The following is a 23,607-nucleotide window of genomic DNA, read 5'->3' as shown; positions in this document are numbered from 1 at the left end:
GTGTCGTCGACCTCACGAAGGTCACAGACATGCACGAATGCTGCATCTCCGCCTCTCCCATAGAGATACATGGAGGGGATGTACCAGCCATGGCGTCATACTGCGGTCGTCACGTCTCTTGCATGGGGAGAGCTGCAGCAAAGCCGGGGCCCCGTACCGGAGATCGTGGGGGTCCCAGCGTTCGGACCCCTCGCGATCAGACACATTCCCTATCCGCAGGATAAGTTGTCTAAGGCTGGGTTCACAACACGTTTTCTCCCATACGGGAGCGCATACGGCAGGGGGAAGCTAAAACCTTGCGCTTTCGTATGCTCTCCCGTATGTAAATAATTTCAATGAGCTGACCGGAGTGAAACGTCTGGTCGGCTCATTTTTGCTCTGTATGCGCTTTTTCCACGGTCCTAAAACTTTGGTCAACCACAGTTTTAGGTCTGGTTGTAAAAGCGCATACGGCGCAAAAATTAGCCGACCGGACGTTTCACTCCGGCCGGCTCATTGAAATGAATTACATATGGGAGCGCATACGAAAGCATACGGGAGCGCAAGGTTTTAGCTCCCCCCTGCCGTATGCGCTCCCGTATGGGAGAAAACGTAATGTGAACCCAGCCTTAGGCGGCAGTATCCCTTTAAGTCTCTATCCATTGTTTACAGTAGTTGACAAATGCTCAGCTTTTCCATTCCTCCCATGAACTATAAAGAAGATAGCTACATACATGGGCCACCATCTTGCCTGGTCTTCTCTGAAGTGCCCACCAGGGATGCCGGGAATGCCCATTCTCTCGATAGGTGAGAACCTGGAACCCTAACCTAGCAGACATATATGGAGTATGCTGTTCATGTGCCCAAAGATACTCAGATGGGAGTACCACCTTCTTGGTTGAATGACAACATGGCAACTACCCTCTGACCAGAGATGCTAAAGCAGATCACTCTCCTATCACGTGTTACTGTCTGTCTCTATATTGTTGTGACCTGCTGGCTAAGGGTTTCCATTACAGCCTTGTTCCTGTGTGTTCCTCTGCAGTTCCATGAAGTTAGCTGCAAGGTCATCGGGGGGTGTAATAGTGAATTACTGCTGGAAATGTCATGTAGCAGCCAAGTCAGGCTGTTTATTACTAGCCTTGATGTCAGAGCCCAGGTTTATGAAGGATCTGTGTACCCTGGGCACCATAGTCTTTATTTTTAATTTTTTTCATAATTTTTTTGATGTTTATTATTATTAATAGGATTTAACTAAGTAAAAATTTTATAAAATCATAAAAATAAATTTTTTAGGTTTGGAAAGAATGTTGCTTATTTTCAGTCTTGTTAACCACTGTACTACATTTGTCTTTCAGTGGTGGCCTCAGTAATCTACTGTATAAGTGTAGTCTCGCAGACACCGTCCAAACGCAATCTACAGAGCCACGTCAAGTGTTGCTGCGGCTTTATGGAGCCATCCTGCAGGTGATCTATTTTTCTGATTCACTTGTGTTTCTAGGACAGCGGGGCAAAAAAAGTATTTAGTGCAAGTTCTCCCACTTAAAAAGATGAGAGAGGCCTGTAATTTTCATCATAGGTATACCTCAACTATGAGAGACATAACGAGAAAAAGGTGGAAAATAAGTATTTGGTCACCTACAAACAAGCAAGATTTCTTGCTCTCACAGACCTGTAACTTCTTTAAGAGTCTCCTGTGTCCTCCACTCATTACCTGTATTAATGGCACCTATTTGAACTTATCAGTATAAAAGACACCTGTCCACAACCTCTAACAGTCACACTCCAAACCCCACTATGGCCAAGACCAAAGAGCTGTCGAAGGACACCAGAAATAAAATTGTAGACCTGCACCAGGCTGGGAAGACTGAATCTGCAATAGGCAAGCAGCTTGGTGTGAAGAAATCAACTGTGGGAGCAATTATTAGAAAATGGAAGACATACAAGACCACTGATAATCTCCCTTGATCTGGGGCTCCATGCAAGATCTCACCCTGTGATGTCAAAATGATCACAAGAATGGTGAGCAAAAATCCCAGAACCACACGGGGGGACCTAGTGAATGACATGCAGAGAGCTGGGACCAAAGTAACAAAGGCTACCATCAGTAACACACTACACCGCCAGGGACTCAAATCATGTGCCAGACGTGTCCCCCTGCTTTAGCCAGTACATGTCCGGGCCCGTCTGAAGTTTGCTAGAGAGCATTTGGATGATCCAGAAGAGGATTGGGAGAATTTTATATGGTCAAATGAAACCAAAGTAGAACTTTCTCTATTGGGGGACACAGACCATGGGTGTATGCTGCTGTCTCTAGGAGGTGTGACATTATGGCAACAAAAACAGTTGGCTCCTCCCAGCAGGATATACCCGCCTTCAGGCTCTGAGCTAGTCAGTTTAAGCTTAGTGTCTGAAGCAGATGGACATGGTCTGGTTTGCTCCAGACCAGGTCTTCTGTTTTTTTGTTTTCCTAGTTTAGGGACGTATTAGTTTTTTTAAATTCCTTTTCTTTTCTGTTTTCAGGTGGGGACTCGGACTGCGGTTCCCCGTTTCCCCATTGCGAGTGAGGGGGCACAGACATTGCGTATATGCACGGTTAACCCCCCCTCGCCAACGGTCAGCGCTTGGGTGGTACCTTATGGGTCCGGGTCCCCCTATTTACCTGCTCGCCTGGCTCGCGCATAGCAGCCAGGCGTGATGCAGGTGACTAAAGCTGACTGAAGACTTCACTGAAGACTCCATTAGGTAAGTTCTTCTGACTGAGGTAAGTACATTTCCCTTTCTCTCCTAGGTGCAAGGACTCGCAACCTCTGGAGACCCTCAGTTTTTGCCCACCTTTTCAGGTTTATGGGGCTGGCTGGTACTGGGGCGAGCAGTGGCATCTTTGGGGGCATATTTCTTTATTACACTGTATGTAAGTGCTCTGTGTGAGACTGTGTTTTACTATGCGGCTGTGCCGCAGCGTCTTATATGCGGCTGACAGCCGCTGCGCTTTTTTCTAGCCGAGCGCAAGGAGCGCCGGCTTACTTTCATTTTCTCCGGCAGCTGCTGCCGGTGTTTCTGCCGCCCCCTTACTTCCCCCGAGCGCGTATGTTCTTACATATGCGCTCAGGACAGGGATCGGGCGCCATTACTCCTTCGTCCCCGACTTGTACTTAGCTCCGCCCCAAGGGGCCGGAACTCTCGGGGGCGCTCTCGCGCAGTGTGTTTGGTGATTTGTACTGTCGGGCGCTTGAAGCGCCGTCTTCCTTCACCTCGGCAGATGATGGCTGCCAGGGGTGGGGATATGCCGGGGTGCGGTAACTCCGCCCACAGGGCTGCCGAAGCTTCTGGTGGCGCGCATCGCCCTCCAATCAGCGATTCGCGCGTGTGTCTGGTGGCGGGGGCCGATCGGCAGTGCCCCTGCTCTGGGAACGCCCCTCTCAGGGGGTTAACTCTTTTCCTGCCATAGGGGACACTATTCTGCCCTCCCTCTATACTGACAACTAGAGATGAGCGAACTTACAGTAAATTCGATTCGTCACGAACTTCTCAGCTCGGTGGTTGCTGACTTTTCCTGCATAAATTAGTTCAGCTTTCCTGTGCTCCGGTGGGCTGGAAAGAGTCTCCTAGGACTGTATCCACCTTTTCCAGCCCATCGGAGCACTGGAAAGCTGAACTAATTTATGCAGGAAAAGTCATCAACTGCCGAGCCGAGAAGTTCGTGACGAATCGAATTTACTGTAAGTTCGCTCATCTCTACTGACAACTAGACTGCTAGTCTCTATTTTGTCACAATAACATATTATTCCTACAATGCCCACTGACTCTGCCTGCTCCCCCAGATCCCCCAGTTTCCCCGGATGTTACAATTCCGGTGGATTCGGCCGCCCCCTTCAGCCTGGGGTTTCTTCCTATCCCAGTTTATGGCTGAATTGACTCAAGTCCCCCTTGTGGTGGCTGAGGCCTCACGTGACTAGGTGTCTACCTGGAAGAGGTCTGTCCTGCGCCGACCCTCTGGTGGGTCCCGCTCCTCTTTTACACAAGCCTCACGCTCTCTCTTGAAGCGTACTAGGGGTGTTTGTCTGACTTTTACATTGAGTCTCCAGGTAGATGTGGGCGTCCCTCCGTGGGTCTCGCCTCCCCGTGTCATCTGGTCACGGACGTCGCTCCTCCAGAGGACGTTTACGGAATCGCCGCTCTGCCCTGCAAGAGCCGCGTACCCGGTCAGGGTTGCCCCCCTCCAGGGCTGCCTCCATGCATTCACTTTCGCCTGGTGAACTGGCGAATCAGGTTTCCGAATCGGCATCTGACTCAGAGGACCGCTCGGATATGGTTAAAACGGTGCACTCATTGGTTGCGACGTTACTCCTGAAGTATCCTTTCATCGTGCTTAACCAGCACTTCAAAGATTCAGCTCTCACGCTGAACTTCACATCCTTTTAGAATCTGCATTCAAACATCCGGACAAGAGGTTCACGGGAATGAAGAGGGTTCAAGTGCGTTGCCCATTCACCAAGGACCTTGCCTCTAAGGTGGTTTCCCCTCTCTCAATGGTTCCACCAATTTCCTGCCTCTCTAGGCTACTATACTGCCGCTGGTAGAGGCTGCTGCCTTCAAGGACTCGACGGATCAGACGGTGGAGTCCTTGGCGGAGTTTGCCTCAGACGCAGCAGGCTCTGGGTCCGAGGCTTTATTTTTGTGGTGCCCACAACTCAGTTTGGGTATCTTGGCGGGATTTCCCCCGGAGGGTCTATCTTGCTTGGTTCTCCAATGCTGGGGAATTCTGTGCACTGATTCCATGCAGTCAGTCCGGGCGCGTTCGCCTTGGAAGTCGGACACCAACCGTTCTGACCGAATCGGGTAACCGCAAACCCACTTCTACATGGAGTGCAGCCACCACCCGCAGGTTTTTTCTGGGGTGGGAGGTCGTCTCTTCCTTTTTCGAGCCATCGGGACCACACACATTCAGGAAGTCCCGAACACCACGGTCTCCTCCTCCGGGAAGCAGTTTCAGGAGACCCTCTAGTCCCTGCCCAGGGAGTCATTGTCACCGTTCCTACAGGGGAATATTTGCCTTATATTCCACAATTTTTTGTCTCCCTGGAAGGCAGTTCTGTACGGCCGCTTCTGGGCCTCAAGCGTCTCACCGCCATCTTCGCTGCCGCTTCCGTGGCATCCAGGGCACAAGAGGAGTTTCTTCCTCGTGGACATCAAGGATGCCTACCTTCATATTCCTATATTTCCCGGCCATCTGCAGTTCCTTCGCCTTCTGGTTCCGGAGGGGCTTTTTCATCTGGTAGCCTATCCCTTTGGTCTCGCCTCGATCCTTGCACCAGTGATAGTCCTGTTGCGATCGTGCGGAGTCTCGGTGATTCCTTACGTGGACGACCTTCTCGTCAAGGCTCTCATCAGAGTCTAGACTCTAGGGACTGTGGGTCTTACACTCCAGACCCTGAATCGCTTCGGGTGGATGTTCAGCCGAGACGAGTCTTTCCTCTCTCCCACCCAGTCTCTGATCTTCTGGCACCTCACTTCCGCGGTCCCTGTCCGGATTTGTCTTCTGCCGGACAACCGTCTGACACTCCTGTCTGGTGTCCGCTCTCTTCGGGCCATGGCCCCGGTTTCCATACAAAATTGTATGGAAGTCTTGGGTCGGCTGGTAGCGGCCATGGAGACCGTGCCCTTTGCCCAGTTTTCATTACTGTCCCCTTCAACTGGCGGTTCTCTCTCTCTATGGGACAGCTCTACCTCGTCGGATCCGTGAGTCTCTGCTCTGGTGGCTCCGTTCCCCCCTTCTTCTTCAGGGGTGACCATTCCTTCCCTACTCGAGCAGGTAGTCATGACTGCTGCCACTCTGTCGGGCTGGGGCGGCATGTTCAGGGATTGGTCGGTTCAGGACCTCTGGCCTCTCCGGGTTGCCCTTCTTCCAATACACTTTCCGGACCTGGGGGCGATTCTTCTTGTCTTCTTCATGGGGAGTCCCATCTTCTGTCCGCATCGGACAATGCCTCGACGTCAGTCTGCGCGGCCGCGCTCGCAGTTCGGCAGCGTTGTCGAGGTGTCAAAGAGTCTCCTCTGGACGGAACGTATGTTTCCGGCCTTTTTCGGCGGTTTCCTTCCAGGTGTGCTCACTGGGAAGCGGACTTCCTCAGCCGACCCCAGCAAGCGGTCTCTACATCCAGTAGCCTTCGCGCAGACCCGCATCCTCTGGGGCCTTCTAGACGGAGACCCTTTCGTGTCCGGCACAATTTGAAGATTCTTTCATTTGTGTCGAGGTCCCGGGACACCCTGGCTCTAGCCGTGGCTGCCATTGGGATTCCTTGGGGTGGGTTTCCTCTGTCCTCTCTGTTTTCACTCCTTGCTCTCCTTCCCAGGGTTCTGAGGAAGCTCAAAACAGTGGACGTTCCCGCCATTCTGATAGCTCCAGTTTGGCCCTGAAGTTCGTGTTACGCCGACGTAGTCAGGCTCCGGGACGACGCTCCTCTGCGCCTTCTGCTCCGCTCGGATCTACTCTCTCAGGGTCCTCTTTGCCACCACAATTTACAGTCGCTGCATTTGACGGCATGGCGGTTGAGACCGCGGTTTTGAGGGCCCACGGGTTCTCTTCCCAAGTCATTCACACCATACTCAAGGCTAGTAAGCCCTCCTCCGCAGGAATTTACCACCGTACTGGGCAGTCTTATTTTCGTTGGTGTGAAGCTCAGAACTTCTCCCCGGTGACCTTCTCGGTTCTCAGTCTTCTCTTTTTTTGCAGTCGGGGTTGGAACTGGGGTTGTCTCTCAGTTCCCTTAAAGGTCTGGTTTCAAACTGGGGTTGTCTCTCAGTTCCCTTAAAGGTCTGGTTTCAAACTGGGGTTGTCTCTCAGTTCCCTTAAAGGTCAGGTTTCGGCCCTTACTGTTCTTTCCAGAGGCCCCTGGCTTCTAATCCTCTTGTCCGGACCTTCCTGCAAGGAGTGGCGCACGCATTTCCTCCTTAGCGGTCACCTTCTCTCCCTCACCTTCTCCCCCTTGGGACTTGGATTTGGTTCTGAGTGCCCTGCAGGGTGCACCCTTTGAGCCCCTTAGAGAGATGTCTCTCCGCCTCCTTTCTTGAAAAGTGGCAGTTCTTATTGCTATCACCTCTATCCAGAGGGTGTCTGAATTGCCAGCTCTCTCCTGCCATTCTCCGTTTCTGGTGATCCACCAAGACAAGGTCGTTTTCCGGCCAGATCCCTCCTTTTTGCCTAAGGTGGTTTCGGCCTTTCATCTCAATGAGGACATTGTCCTCCCGTCTTTTTGTCCTGCTCCTTCTCATCCTAAGGAGCACTTACTACACAAGCTGGATGTAGTTCGGGCTGTTCGGTCTTATCTCTCCATCACTTCTTCGTTTCGTCAGTGTGATTCCTTTTTCGTCCTTACGGAAGGTCGTCGCAAGGGACAACCTGCTTCCAAGGCCACCATTTCTCGGTGGATTCGGTCTGCCATTTCTGAGGCCTATCGCTGTAAGGGGAAGATTCCTCCTTTCAGGGTTGTGGCTCATTCTACCCTTTCTTTTGGGGCATCCTGGGCTCTCCAGAATAGAGCCTCGGCCTCACAGATTTGCAAGGCTGCTACCTGGTCGTCTTTGCACACTTTCTCGAGGTTCTACCAAGTTCATACCTTTGCTTCAACTGATGCTAGTCTGGGCCGTAAAGTGTTGCAGGCGGCTGTGGAACGGCCGTCTGCCTGACTGCTTATCTGCCCACCCAAGGGACAGCTTTGGTACGTCCCACGGTCTGTGTCCCCCAATGGAGCCAATAGAGAAAAGGAGATTTTTTTAACACTTACCGTAAAATCTCTTTCTCGAAGGATCCATTGGGGGACACAGCTCCCACCATTTTGTGATTTTCCTTGGTTCTCTGTACGAGGGTGTGTTCAGTTATGTTTTTTCTTCTGGTTCTCGGACAGTTTGGGGTTTTTCTTGACCTGTTAGTCTCCTCCTATTGCTCTGGAACTTAAACTCATTGGCTCAGAGCCTGAAGGCGGGTATATCCTGCTGGGAGGGGCCAACTGTTTTTGTTGCCATAGTGTCACATCTCCTAGAGACAGCAGCATACACCCACGGTCTGTGTCCCCCAATGGATCCTTCGAGAAAGAGATTTTACGATAAGTGTTAAAAAATCTCCTTTTTTTGATAAAAACTCAACTCTTGTTTGGAGGAGAAAGAATGCTGAGTTGCTTCCAAAGAACACCATACCTACTATGAAGCATGGGGGTGGAAACATCATGCTTTGGGGCTGTTTTTCTGCTAAGAGACCAGGACGACTGATCGTAAAGGAAAGAATGAATCGGGCCATGTATTGTGAGATTTTGAGTGAAAACCTCCTTTTATCAGCTAGGGCATTGAAGATGAAACGTAGCTGGGTCTTTCAGCAAGACAATGATCCCAAACACACTACCCGGGCAACGAAGGAGTGGCTTCGTAAGAAGCATTTCAAGGTCCTGGAGTGGCCTAGCCAGTCTTCAGATCTCAACCCCATAGAAAACCTTTGGAGGGAGTTAAAAGTCTGTGTTACCCAGCGACAGCCCCAAAACATCACTGCTCTAGAGGAGATCTGCATGGAGGAATGGGCCAAAATACCAGCAACCGTGTGTGAAAACCTTGTGAAGACTTACAGGAAACGTTTGACCTCTGTCATTGCCAACAAAGGGTATATAACAAAGTATTGAGATAAACTTTTGTTATTGACCAAATACTTATTTTCCACCATAATTAGCAAATAAATTCTTAAAAAATCTTACAATGTGATTTTGTGGATTTTTTTTCTCATTTTGTCTCTCATAGCTGAGGTATACCTATGATAAAAATTACAGGCCTCTCCTCTTTTTAAGTGGGAGAACTTGCACAATTGGTAGCTGACTAAATACTTTTTTGCCCCACTGTACATTATATATACAGCAATGCTAACAATGGTGGCTCTGTCTAAATTAAATGTTTCTTTACATTTTGCAGGGTGTGGACTCTCTTGTCCTGGAGAGTGTAATGTTTGCAATACTTGCTGAGCGGTCACTGGGTCCACGCTTGTATGGTGTTTTTCCGCAAGGTCGTCTTGAAGAATACATTCCAGTGAGACTCTCTGTTGGAATTGAAAAAGATTATATTTTAACTTTTTTCTGAATTTGTCCATTATTTCTGATACAAGTTAGGGTGGGTTCACACTACGTTTTCTCCCATACGGGAGCGCATACGGCAGGGGGGAGCTAAAACCTCGCGCTCCCGTATGCCTTCGTATGCGCTCCCGTATGTCATTCATTTCAAAGAGCCGGCCGGAGTGAAACGTTCGGTCGCCTCATTTTTGCGCCGTATGCGCTTTTACAACCGGACCTAAAACCGTGGTTGACCACAGTTTTAGGTCCGGTTGTAAAAGCGCATACGGCGCAAAAATGAGCCGACCGGACCGAACGTTTCACTCCGGCCGGCTCATTGAAATGAATGACATACGGGAGCGCATACGAAGGCATACGGGAGCGCAAGGTTTTAGCTCCCCCCTGCCGTATGCGCTCCCGTATGGGAGAAAACGTAGTGTGAACCCAGCCTTAGCATGTAATCCTGTCTGCCAAGCAGCCCAGTTTGGCCACTAGAAAGGACAGTTGTGGAAAACTGAGGCTGCATTCAGAAATTGTTTTCACTCTTCAGCAGCCAGATATAAAAGTGCCTGCTGCCAGATCCGTGCCATACCCCATTCATTTCTATGAGCCGACCAGTGGCTCATTTTCCAACTGCATACAGTTTTTGAATCAGACTAAAAACCATGGACTCCTGCAGTTTTCTGTCCACTTCAATATCTGAATACAGTAAAAAAAAAAAAATGAGCCAATTGAAGTCACTAGCTGATTCTGATCAGCTCATTGAAGTGAATGGGGTACGGATGTAGCATCATAGGTCTAGTCTAACATAAGTATAAAGCAAACAGGCCGGGGTGCGCCTTGCTCCCCTCTCCCTATAGGGAACACATACACTTCTGTCTGAGAATGCATTTGTATGGAGGGGTTAGAAAGAATAGCTGGACACAAAAGGAGCATTCAGACAACCACTTTCTAAAGTGTATGACCAGTCTTCCTACCCATTTGATTGGATTCAACATAACTTGATTAGGGGTTTATTCACACTGGATGATGTTTCTGTCAATTTTATATATTGTCAGTGAAATTTTAATATTTATCTTTATTTAAATTCAGAGTCGTAGGCTGGTGACCTCAGAACTTAGTGTTCCTGAGATTTCTAGTGAAATTGCCCAGAAGGTGGCCCGGTTCCACATGATGGAAATGCCATTTAATAAAAAGCCAGTGTGGCTGTTCAAGACTATGGAAAAGTGAGTATTTTTAATTGTTTTATTTTTTCTTGTAATTGTTTTCTGATCCCATCTTAAAGAATATTCAGGATTTTTGTAAATATTTGGAGAGCACATTTATCTCTATCTGATATAATTTATTACAATGTGAGCTACCAGTATTTAGTACTGTTGTCTGTCTTTTATCACTTGCAACACTGACAGCCTGTATTCACATTTAGGCTAGTCTTATGTGGTTCCCAACCAGTGTGCCTCCAGCTATTGCAAAACTAAAGCTCCCATCTTGCCCTGACAGACTAAGGCTGATGAGAGTGTAGTTTTCCAACAGCTAAGCACTAGTCTAATGGGAGTTGTAGTTTTGCAACATCTCCAGGCAAACTGGGTGGAAAACACTGGTCTGGGGTCATTGACATTTTACTTTTCCCTTATTGACTTAAGTGAAAAAACTGGATCATTAAAAACCATGTTGTAAATGTATAAAAGAGCTGTTTTTTCATTGAAGCTCAACCTCGATTGCCATACACCTTAAGGATAGGTTCACACTACGGAATTACCGCCTGCAATTCTGCTTTGAAATTGCAGGCAGAAAGTGGGAATAAGTGTCTGATGGAGGGGTCGGGGGAATCTGACTGCTGGGACCCCCGTGATCTCCTATCTGGCATGTAGCTTTTGGAGTGCATGTTACAGATGTGAATGCTGTAGATGCCAGAGTACAGCACTGGGTTCTCTTTGGCGCAGCCATAGAGAATGAATGGAGCACGTACTGTATTTTGCATGCACTCCTTTGAGAGCCGGGCGCCAGGCAGGAGATCATGGGGGGTCCTAGCAGTCGGACCACCGCAATCAGACACTTATGCCCTATCCTGTGGATAGGGGATAAGTTGTTTGTCACCAGACTACCCCTTTTATGCAAATTAAAAGTAAATGACTTCAAAACACTCTTTCAAAAGACAAAGCTGATAAATCTCACCCATAGTCTTTTATACTGAGATTTTGCACAGAATGGTGACTTGAGTCAAGCTGTCCTGGGATTGGAATGTGCAAGTATTGCATTTGCCACTTGTGTAATACTTTGTGCTTTGGAATTCACTTGTGAGACTTCAGCAGCATACCAACCCCTTGGATTAGCTGTAAGGCATCACTTTTGTCTGGTACCGTAACTACCCCGTGTACATTACTTTCTCTTCTAGGTACATGTCTCAGATTTCCTCTCTATCCTTTACAAAAGCGGATCATGTGGAGCAGTTTAACAAACTGAAGAGTTACCACTTGGAGGAAGAAATGAAAAGTCTTATGTAAGATAGAAAAAAGTTCCTTTATGTGGGAAAAGAACTTTATAAAGATGTCTCAAAGAAAGCAGTGACTTGGTGTCACATGGCACTCATAAATTGTCCCCCATACAATAACCATTATTGTCAATGACCTTTTATGTTTCTCTTAGTATAGTCATTTTAGTTTGTAGTAAGAACAGACTCGTGCACAGTATTGATAACCACTACATCATCCTGACTGGACGCAGGCTGAGCCAAGCATCTGTGCTTGTGCTAACCCGCTGTCATCCGGAGATTTTGTGACATGAGGGATCTCAGCATGGAACAGAATGTCAGTATGGTCTTGTGGGGATTGTAGGTATCATTGGCAGGCTAAAGTTACGCTGAAACAGCATATTGCGTACTTTCTAGCCAGACCTGTGGGGAAAAATTGACATTGCTTACTAAAGCCTACCACTTTCTCCAAATGCTGTAACAATAGTATAAAATAATGGCAAGTATATTATCAGTTTGACAATCTCTTGTGATCAGCGCTTATCTAGACACCTCCTGTCCTTGTGCTATTGTGAGTTTGACACTTTTTGAATATCCAATATCTCTCGTAAGCATATTTTCAGCATTCTTACGTGTGACAAATATATCAAATGATCAAACATTGTTTAATACATTTTCCACAAATTAGTATATGTGTCTAAACTAGAGGCGGGAGTCAGCTTGTGCAAAAATTTTATTTTATAAATATCTCATATAAATTTAAAGATATACAAAAGTGAGATGCTTTAAAGAGCATGTAACACCTAAACTTGGGAGCAGAGTTTGTGTTGCCCCTGGTTTTCACCTTTTATCCCAGTCCAGGATGCAAAACTTGGTTAAGTGGCAGCTGGCCAGGCAGACCCAGGGATACAGGCAGGTGCAGTGGGGCAAGCTGACACTATAGATGGTATTAGCACAGCAACAGCCTAGAACAGTGGTCTCCAACCTGCGGACCTCCAAATGTTGCAAAACTACAACTCCCAGCATGCCCGGACAGCCGCTGGCTGTCCGGGCATCCTGGGAGTTGTAGTTTTGCAACATCTTGAGGTCCGCAGGTTGAAGACCACTGGCCTAGAAGCTCGGATGCAGCCTGGTGAAGCAGGCTTGATCAGCAGACAAAGATGTGGTCAGCAATCCTGGTCATGCACTGAGGCAGGATCAGAAAGGGCGGAGTCAGGTAACAGGCTTGGGTCTGGAACACACTAGATCAGAACAGAGGCAGATACACTTGCTAGTAGTAAAACAAATATGTCTCATGTATATGTTGGCTGGAGTACTGTTACTTAGACACCACAGGATGGGAGGAGTGCCCTTATATTATATAGGTGGTGCCTGGTAGGGATTGGAGGAGGCAGCAATCAGGGATGTGCATGCTCCCTACGGGAACCAAGCATGTGGCATGGCCATGGCAAGCAGCAGGATGCTCTGCATGCTGGTGGCTGCAAACTGCCAGCATTACTGAGCATTAGTGGAAAGCTTATTGATGACAGAATTCAAAAATATTTGGACAGCCCAAAAAAAATGTGTGAAGAATTGTGGCAACTTCATGTCTTACCTTAAAGGGGTTATCCAGGGAAAAAAAATGTTTTATATATCAACTGGCTCCAGAAAGTTAAACAGATTTGTAAATTACCTCTATTAAAAAAATCTCAATCCTTTCAGTACTTATGAGCTGATGAAGTTGAGTTGTTCTTTTCTGTCTAAGTGCTCTCTGATGACACGTGTCTCGGGAACTGCCCAGTTTAGAAGCAAATCCCCATAGCAAACTCTGTGCAGTTCCCGAGACAAGCAGGGATGTCAGCAGAGAGCACTGTTGCCAGACAGAAAACAACAATTCAACTTCAGCAGCTGATAATTATTGAAAGGATTAAGATTTTTTAATAGAAGTAATTTAGAAAACTTTCTGGTGCCAGTTGATATAAAAAAAAAAAGGTTTTTCCTGGAATACCCCTTTAAATGTACAGATTTGATAAATTCCTCCCACAGTAACTAGCTAACTACATTCGGGCCATTAAAGTAAATGTAGCCTGTGCATGTACACACTCATATGTCGGTATCTTATTTTAACAGTATGTCAATATATATTTGAGACTTATTTACAAATTTTAGTGTGAACACAGCCTCAACTGTAACTGTTACCTTCTATTCACCTGGGTGGACATTCATAACCAGGACAGATGTTCATCTTTGTTCATCCAGGTTCCTTAACTACAAGCAAATATGTTGAATTGTATCAGTACTGGCATCATAAATATTTTTCTTAGAACTTATTCCTGGAATCTATAATCAGAAAATGACCTATTGGTTAAAAGGGGTATTCCAGGCAAAAACTTTTTTTTATATATCAACTGGCTCCGGAAAGTAAAACAGATTTGTAAATTACTTCTATTAAAAAATCTTAATCCTTCCAATAGTTATTAGCTTCTGAAGTTGAGTTGCTGTTTTCTGTCTAACTGCTTTCTGATGACTCACGTCCCGGGAGCTGTCCAGCTCCTATGGGGATATTCTCCAATCATGCAAGGGATATTCTCCCATCATGCACAGCTCCCGTTACATCATCATTCAGCAGTTAGACAGAAAACTTCAGAAGCTAATAACTATTGGAAGGATTAACATTTTTTAATAGAAGTAATTTACAAATCTGTTAAATTTTCCGGAGCCAGTTGATATATAAAAAAAGTTTTTGCCTGGAATACCCCTTTAAATCAGGTTTTTATGTTAACCATGTATCTTTTAATAATTTTCTATTCTGTTTAAATTTTCCTATTTGCTATTAATATTTTATAATAATCCTTAAACCTTGCTGTTTCCATACTGGTGCAAAACACAGAAATATGTCCACATCTTTCCATTATAATATTTCTTTGTTGTCAAGATCACAGGTTTTAGAATACAAAAAACAAAAAACAAAAAAAAACAACGAAATACTGTGTGTGAACCAAGACTAAATGATCCTTCTTTTTATTTATTTTTCTTTCTCTTGTTCCTAAAGTAAATAAAAATATGTCAAAAAAATGTACATAGAATTTCTCAAGCTCCAGTCATATACATGTAGACATACTTTTTCTGACACTTATGGTCTCTCTATCCTTACAGGCTTCTGCTGGAATCCACACCGTCTCCTGTTGTGTTTTGCCACAATGATGTTCAGGAAGGTACGTGATCATTTCCTCTCCCTGTGCTAGCAGCACCTTTCCTGTAAATGGGGAAGAGTATTGCCAAATAAGTCACATAAGTAAACACATTTTTGTAATACAAACTTAATGCTTGAAACAGTGGGGAAAAGTTCAGGTTGAGCAATCTTTAAAGCAGCTTACTTTAGTGAGTGTCGGAAAGCTGAAAGTTTTGTACATTTAGCAAATAAGCCTAATTTACAATGGAGGTTAAATAATTATGATTGCAATTGTATGATGTAAAAATAGAATTTACAGGACTACTCCAAATCAACTGGTGTCAGAAAGTTAAACAGATTTGTAAATTGCTTCTCTTTAAAAATATTAATCCTTCAAATACTTATCAGCTGCTGTATACTACAGAGGCAGTTGTGTAGTTCTTACCAGTCTGACCACAGTGCTTTCCGCTGCCGACTATGTGTCAGGAACTGTCCAGAGCATGAGCAAATCCCCATAGGGAACCTCTACTGCTCTGTTCCTGAAACAGACAGTATTGGGAGCAAAGAGTACTGTGGTCAGACTGGACCACCAAGAACTACACAACTTCCTCTGCAGCAGACAGCAACTGATAAGTACTGGAAGGTTTTGTTATTGTCTCATAAAGCACCAGGTTGTTCCATTGAGAACGCTAATCAGCATCTAAACTACTTGTTTATTTCTGGCTTTGACTCCGGTTTAACATGGATGTCAATGGGAAACGCACATGTATACGGTTTCATACGGGAAACCGTATACTGTTTCTACTTTGCATATGTGCATTTGCATCCTAAAGTCCCCACCCAACAAAATTTTCAAAAACACACACACACACACACACACACACACACACACACACACACACACACACACATATATATATATATATATATATATATATATATATATATATATATATACTCGAGTATAAGCCGAGACCCCTAATTTCAACCCAAAATCCCAGGAAAAGTTATTGACTCGAGTATAAGCCTAGGGTGGGAAATACATCATCCCCCCCTGTCATCATCCAGACCCGTCATTAACATCTTCATCATCATCACCGCCTGTCATCATCCAGACCCTCATCATCATCACCTGTCATCATCCCCTTGTCATCATCCCACACATCCCCCCTTCATCATCCCCTTGTCATCATCCCACACATCCCCCCTTCATCATCCCCTTGTCATCATCCCCACCCCCCTTCATCATCCCCTTGTCATCATCCCACACACCCCCCTTCATCATCCCACACACCCCCCCTTCATCATCCCACACCCCCCCCCTTCATCATCCCACACACCCCCCCCCTTCATCATCCCACACATCCCCCCTTCATCATCCTCTTGTCATCATCCCCACCCCCCTTCATCATCCCCTTGTAATCATCCCACACACCCCCCTTCATCATCCCACCCCCCCCTTCATCATCCTCTTGTCATCATCCCACACCCCCACCCCTTCATCATCCTCTTCTCATCATCCGCTCTCAGTGGTCTTCAACCTGCGGACCTCCAGAGGTTTCAAAACTACAACTCCCAGCAAGCCCGGGCAGCCATCGGCTGGGAGTTGTAGTTTTGAAACCTCCGGAGGTCCGCAGGTTGAAGACCACTGCGGCCTTCAAACATCATCCAGCCCCCTCTCACCCCCTTTAGTTCTGAGTACTCACCTCCGCTCGGCGCTGGTCCGGTCCTGCAGGGCTGTCCGGTGAGGAGGTGGTCCGGTGGGATAGTGGTTCGGGCTGCTATCTTCACTGGGGGCGCCTCTTCTCCGCGCTTCCGGCCCGGAATAGAGGCGTTGCCTTGACAACGACGCAGAAGTACGTTGGCAATGAACGCACCTCTGCGTCGTTGTCAAGGCAACGTGACTATTCTGAGGCCGGGCCCGAAGCGCTTAGAAGAGGCCTCCCCGGTGAAGATAGCAGCCCGGAACCACTATCCCACCGGACCACCTCCTCACCGGACAGTCCTGCAGGACCGGACCAGCGCCGAGCGGAGGTGAGTACTCAGAACTAAAGGGGGTGAGAGGGGGCTGGATGATGTTGAAGGCCTCAGTGGTCTTCAACCTGCGGACCTCCGGAGGTTTCAAAACTACAACTCCCAGCAAGCCCGGACAGCCGATGGCTGCCCGGGCTTGCTGGGAGTTGTAGTTTTGAAACCTCTGGAGGTCCGCAGGTTGAAGACCACTGCGGGTGGAGAGTTCACTCGAGTATAAGCCGAGGGGGGTGTTTTCAGCACGAAAAATCGTGCTGAAAAACTCGGCTTATACTCGAGTATATACGGTATATATATTTTTAATAAAACGGACGGAATGTACTTTTTTTTTATAAAACGTATGTACTTTTAAAAACAGTATACAGTTTAAAAACGCACACGGTTTACTTTTTCCCATACAGTTTCATCCGTTTTTTTTTTTACATACTATACGTGTGTGTGTGTGTGTGTGTGTATGTATATGTGTTTATATATATATATATATATATATATATATATACATACACACACACATGCACACACAACAGGGAGATGGTAGTGACATCACTTGGGAAGCAGCGCTAGAGCTCAAACATAAAATTCACCACCAAAGCCTCCTGAGGATGATGCGTCCTCTCGCGAGAGAAGAGGAGCCAGGGGGGCTGCAGACACTACATGGCAAATGAAAAATTACACAATTTCCTGTTGGTGGTGAATCACGCAAAAGCATGCTAAGGCCAGTACAATTTGTAATAACACTATATTTGTATGTTATATGTCTTGGGATGATAATTATATTTAAATATAATTTTTTGAAACCAGAATATCTCTTTAGTGTAGGGTCAAACACAATGCATCTACAGCGTATTTGACCCTGCGGATGCGCTGCCTGCAGTCACAGAGCGACTGCAGAGCGAGCTCCCTGCTGCAGCTGGGAAATCTTTGTGTCCGCTCATGACTGCTGGCAGAAAATTGGCTGCTACAAATGGACACTCAGAACTACAGGGAGCTCGCTCGGCCATCGATTTGTCACTGCCGGCAGTGCATCCACAGCCTCAAATACGCTTCGGATGCATTGTGTGTGACGCTACACTTAAAAACACAACTATTCTAAGATCACACGGCTACTAGCCTTTTCATTTGTTCTACTCTGTCCTGAAGAAATGATAGCAGGTGCCGGATCCACTGCATCATCAGCACTTTATGGACCCTACTGATTTTAATGGTGTCTGGAATTTGCCTCCAAAATAGAACTACATATCATGCTGTTTTATCCGGAATGTTCTGTTACAGCTCTGGGCAGGATCTCTTAGGCTATGTTCACACTACATAATGTCCGCATGGAAAATCTCTGCCCTGACATTCCAGAGACTGCTAGAACCACACAGGAATGTGCCGTCTCATAGACAGTTATGCATATGAACAGGTTCATTCTTTCTGCAAACACGGAAAACAGAATTTCCGTGCCGGAAACATCTGGCACGGAAATTCTGCCAGGTGCACAGTGCAGCAGAATCCCGTTGACATCAACAGGACTCTGCTGCAGCCGAATTTCTATGCGGACATTCCAAGCAGAATTTCGTGCAGAAATTCCAATGTGTGAACATAGCCTTAGAAGTGCTGTGGGAGAAGTTGGATAAGCTGAGTGAAAGCAATACAGTCTGGGAATTGAAGTGCTGAGCAATTGCTCATCCAGGAAGTACAAGACTTGGAACCCCAAAACAAATGGAATATTTGTGGGTTTAGACTGGGGCAGACAGGTGCTTCTGAAGCTTTTAGTTGGGAAACTCCTTGACTATTTTTAAACATAGACAATACTTCAAATAATACAATTCACAGTCTGGATCCGTCCTATTCATTGCTAGCTCACCTGGTGTTTGTCCACTTGAGTGTATATTACTAGCCTAAGGGTATGGTCACTGAAAATTGTGCACAAATCTGCAATCTCTTCCAGGAACTGCTGTGGCTTTCACTGGGTTATAGTATTGGTGACCAGGAGTCCATACATGGGTCACTTACTATTTTATGTTTTCTTGTCACAGAGTTGTCGTTTGCTAAAGTTCCGCTGTTTGCTCTTCACTTGCGCTCTGAAGGTGGGGCCTCTGCCTGCAGTCTTGCTTTTGTTCGCGGAGAAAGGGGCCTTAGCCCGCCCCCTTATACGCATATTCATTTCCCCCCTAAGCACAGCACATTGGGAGAGCATTCTGTGCAGTGTAACTGCGCATGTGCCGGTCCCTCGCTACACCCGGAAGTACCTCTTTCTGAAGTCTCGCTACTCCTGACTTTCGGTTGAAGCGAGGGACTGGCGCATGCGCAGTTACACTGCACAGAACACTCTCCCGACACGCTGCTCTCAGGGGGAAAATGAATATGCGAACAAGGGGGGGGGGGGGGGCGGGCTAAGGCCCCTTCCTCCAGGACCCAAAGCAAGGCTGCTGCCAAGGGACCCGCCTTCAGAGCACAAGTGAAGGGCAAACAGGGGTACTTTAGCGGACGACAACTCTGCGACAAGAAAACATAAAAAAATAAGTGACCCATGTATGGACTCCTGCTCACCCACACTATAACTCAGTGTATTGGGTTTAGTGTGGGTGAACTTGGTGAAAGTTTTCCTTTTAAGGGTGTGTTCACACACTGTAAATAGCAGTGGGTTTCCCACTGGTGTGAATTTACACAGAAGAACCACGTGTAGCTTTGTGATGGGGTTTTTTTTTTTTCTTATTGTACAGGTGAAGCACATGGAAACCATGCATACCATTCTGTGATGACAAATTCCTTAACCTGACCAATATTGCTGCATGAACAAATGGTGTTTTGCTGAATCAATCTTATTTTAGCATATACACTTATATACTTAGATTTTCTGATGACTGCTGTAAGGAATGTGTTTCCTGTTAAAAGTAACGTTGGTAACTTCTCTCTTGTAGGTAATATCCTGCTTCTGTCATCTCGGTCCTCCCACCCAACAGATAAACTTATGCTCATTGACTTTGAGTATAGCAGCTACAACTACAGGTCAGACCAATCTGCATGAACTTGTTTCCTTAGACATTTCCTAAGGGGTTATTCTCTCTGGACCCCTTACTATGTTTTCTTTTTTACCTGAATCCATTTAAATGCTTCAGTACTAAAAGATCTATTAGAAGTTGTGGTAGGGATGGAAGTTAGACCACACCTGACTGCTTTATTTAGTGCCAGCACAAGGAAATGTTAACCTTTTCCTGCCCCATGAGGTGTGTGTATATATAAGGATTCCAGACTCTTCCATACCCGGGGCCCCCGGCTGATTGTAATAGCCATATGCCGCCACTTATAGCTGGCATGTGGCAATCGCCACTTCCAGATATTAACTCTTTAGAGGACCAGCATAATCTAAATGGGCTTTAAAACAGTCATTGGCATTGCAGTCCGAGGCCTTACCTGGCCTTCTGTTGTTGTTGTAGCTCTTGTATTGATAGAGCCTGCCTGTGGTACCCTCTACCAAAAGAGCACAAATGGTCCTCCATTGATCTGTGTAAGTCATCTAATGATTTTTGGTCCCATCAAATCCCTGAAACAATGAAAATAAAAAGAGTTCAATATGTCCCATCTAAACATACATTGTGTCCATAAAAACTACAGATCATAAAAAGGTTGTAGCAAATTGGAATAGGGCAATTTTATGTTTAAATAGTAAAAAAAATAGTAACAGTTTAAAAGTAGTAAAATAGTGGTGGAAGAAAACTTCTAAAAGGATCCGGGCATCAGCGGCGCAATCAGTGTTCAAGGATTTGACAGTACACATGTAATAGTGAAACTGTAAATTTATTGAGCCAACAAACAAACTCGTTTCGAGACTAGCATTGTCTTTCTCAATGTTAAAATGGCATATGCCATTTTAACATTGAGAAAGAGACAGTGCTAGTCTCGAAACGCGTTGCTTGGCTCAATAAATGTACAGTTTAACTATTACATGTGTACTGTGAATTCCATGAACACGGATTGCGCCGCAGATGCCCGTATCCTTTTTGAAGTTTTCTTCTACCACTGTATTCCATGATCGGCGTGGGTTCCCGCATTGCCGATACCCGGGTGGCTGCACCGTACTTTCATGCTATAAGAGGTGGTTGTGTCTATCACACAACCTCGAAAGGCGACCAAAAGCGCCTCTCATCCTGACTTAGCACATTGTGTATTTTATTATATCAGACTTACTGTCCCACATTCACTCAGCTGGGTATTAATAGTTCACCTGTGCCCAGTGAATGTAGTGCGCTAGCGCTGATACATAAGTACTGTGTGTATCACTGTCAACATCAGTTGTGTGTGTATAGGAGGCCCACAGTAGCTCCACGATGTAGCGCTGCTGCACTCATGTTGATAACTGCTACAACTTTATGCATTACAGCAGCCATGTGGACTATAGAAAATGTAGTTTGGTAATGCTCATTGCCTTCTATGAGAAAGATTTCAAGACGTGCAGAAGTCATTGATGCTTGATGATCAATACAATAGGTGGTCACACCTCCTCCCCCTTCTTGCACAGAGATTGCATTAAAGCAAAATGAAAAAGAATTGCTGTATTCCTTTTGTTCTCGATGTTAGGATCCCTAAACCCTACATTGTCCAACTTAGTTTCCCAGACCTTTATTTTAATAATTGTGTAGCACATAAGTGTCTGTGTTGGGATTTAATTACATTGGATAATCTTGTGTAAGAAGCATCTACTAAACCCTAAAAGCTATGGCTTTCCATTAGCTTCCCATTGTAGATTACTGGTGGATGCAACCTGTTAGACAGGGTTTACATCACTGTTGTGCTGACATATAGGTATATGCACAGATACACACAGGCCTTATTGATTTTATGTCACAAATGTAATCAACAGGTCATTTCCTGAACATATATGTGTATGTACCAACATTGTCTGCTGCAAGTCAATATATGTATATGTGCTGGAAATGAACATAATCACTAGTTAACTACGATTGGGTCATTGAAGCCTATACCTGTGTTGTCAAACCTCTTTACTGGCTTGAAATGTGCAGGAGAAACTAGATAGCTTCACTGAGTCCTGGGTAGTCCTGTGCTACTTATAGCGAAGAGTAGGTGTGTTATGTCTATAGTCCTTGTTAGTTATAGCTTGGGGAAAAAATGGGAGACCTTCCATTTGTGTGCCAGTGCGCTCAGTGTTTTTTCTTTCTGTTCTGATCACTCTCAGAACATATTGTATTTTGTTATGTAACTCTCTTATGTTTTCTCTCTCTATTCAGAGTATACTTACGGTAATTTCTTTCTTCTGACCAACAGAGGATTTGACATTGGAAATCACTTCTGTGAGTGGGTATATAATTACCATCATGATGAGTGGCCATTCTACAAAGACCAACTCAGCGACTACCCCACACAAGAGCAGCAGGTAGGTACTAGAGGATTGCAATAGAAATGGGATCGGTTTTTAGTCTTCATCAGGCGGTCACAGAACATGCAGGCCTGTGTGAGAGACATGTAGCACACAAAGGCCACTTAAGTACGTCAGAAGGGGAATAAATCTTGAGTTTTATTTCTGTGTCAACACCTATTGTGTTACAGAAAAAAATGGATTGAAATAAGAAAATCTGCAAAAAAATTAAATTTAAAAATTCTGCCTCCACTTTGCTTTCATTTCTGTGAAATTCCTAAAGGGTTAATAAACTTCTTTAACCCCTTAAGGACGCAGGACGTAAATGTACGTCCTGGTGCGGTGGTACTTAACGCACCAGGACGTACATTTACGTCCTAAGCATAACCGCGGGCATCGGAGCGATGCCCGTGTCATGCGCGGCTGATCCCGGCTGCTGATCGCAGCCAGGGACCCGCCGGCAATGGCCGACGCCCGCGATCTCGCGGGCGTCCGCCATTAACCCCTCAGGTGCCGGGATCAATACAGATCCCGGCATCTGCGGCAGTGCGCGATTTGAATGAATGATCGGATCGCCCGCAGCGCTGCTGCGGGGATCCGATCATTCATAACGCCGCACGGAGGTCCCCTCACCTGCCTCTGTACGGCTCCTGGCGTCTCCTGCTCTGGTCTGTGATCGAGCAGACCAGAGCAGAAGATGACCGAAAACACTGATCTGTTCTATGTCCTATACATAGAACAGATCAGTATTAGCAATCATGGTATTGCTATGAATAGTCCCCTATGGGGACTATTCAAGTGTAAAAAAAAATGTAAAAGTAAAAGTAAAAAAAAAGTGAAAAATCCCCTCCCCCAATAAAAAAAGTAAAACGTCCGTTTTTTCCTATTTTACTCCCAAAAAGCGTAATTTTTTTTTTTTATAGACATATTTGGTATCGCCGCGTGTGTAAATGTCCGAACTATTAAAATAAAATGTTAATGATCCCGTACGGTTAACGGCGTGAACGAAAAAAAAAAAAAAAGTCCAAAATTCCTACTTTTTTAATACATTTTATTAAAATAATTATTATAAAAAATGTATTAAAAGTTTTTAATATGCAAATGTAGTATCAAAAAAAAGTACAGATCATGGCGCAAAAAATGAGCCCCCATACCGCCGCTTATATGGAAAAAAAAAAAAGTTATAGGTCATCAAAATAAAGGGATTATAAACGTACTAATTTGGTTAAAAAGTTTGTGATTTTTTTTAAGCGCAACAATAATAGAAAAGTATGTAATAATGGGTATCATTTTAATCGTATTGACCCTCAGAATAAAGAACACACGTCATTTTTACCATAAATTGTACGGCGTGAAAACGAAACCTTCCAAAATTAGCAAAATTGCGTTTTTCGTTTTAATTTCCCCATAAAAATAGTGTTTTTTGGTTGCGCCATACATTTTATGATATAATGAGTGATGTCATTACAAAGGACAACTGGTCGCGCAAAAAACAAGCCCTCATACTAGTCTGTGGATGAAAATATAAAAG

At 45.5% G+C, this 23,607-nt stretch overlaps 1 protein-coding gene across 2 annotated transcripts in view; it reads left to right on the top strand.

The window, feature by feature from the left end:
• The window catches only part of CHKB (choline kinase beta), a 58,167-nt gene that overhangs the window by 9,287 nt on the left and 25,273 nt on the right, over positions 1-23,607 (top strand). Inside the window, exons 1-8 of one of the 2 annotated variants that reach the window (XM_056573010.1) lie at positions 652-786; positions 1,338-1,446; positions 8,932-9,045; positions 10,158-10,291; positions 11,461-11,565; positions 14,671-14,729; positions 19,624-19,711; positions 21,986-22,094. In XM_056573010.1, the coding sequence (XP_056428985.1) occupies positions 662-786; positions 1,338-1,446; positions 8,932-9,045; positions 10,158-10,291; positions 11,461-11,565; positions 14,671-14,729; positions 19,624-19,711; positions 21,986-22,094 (843 nt within the window). In that variant the 5' untranslated portion in view covers positions 652-661. Of the gene's footprint in view, positions 1-651; positions 787-1,337; positions 1,447-8,931; positions 9,046-10,157; positions 10,292-11,460; positions 11,566-14,670; positions 14,730-19,623; positions 19,712-21,985; positions 22,095-23,607 lie in introns of those variants that run through there. The other variant, XM_056573009.1, reaches the window with a different exon arrangement.

Source organism: Hyla sarda, chromosome 4 (genome assembly GCF_029499605.1).
Source record: "Hyla sarda isolate aHylSar1 chromosome 4, aHylSar1.hap1, whole genome shotgun sequence".
In the NCBI taxonomy this organism is placed as follows: Eukaryota; Metazoa; Chordata; class Amphibia; order Anura; family Hylidae; genus Hyla; species Hyla sarda.
Note: the sequence above shows the minus strand (reverse complement) of the source record. Positions and strands in the feature narration are given on the sequence as shown.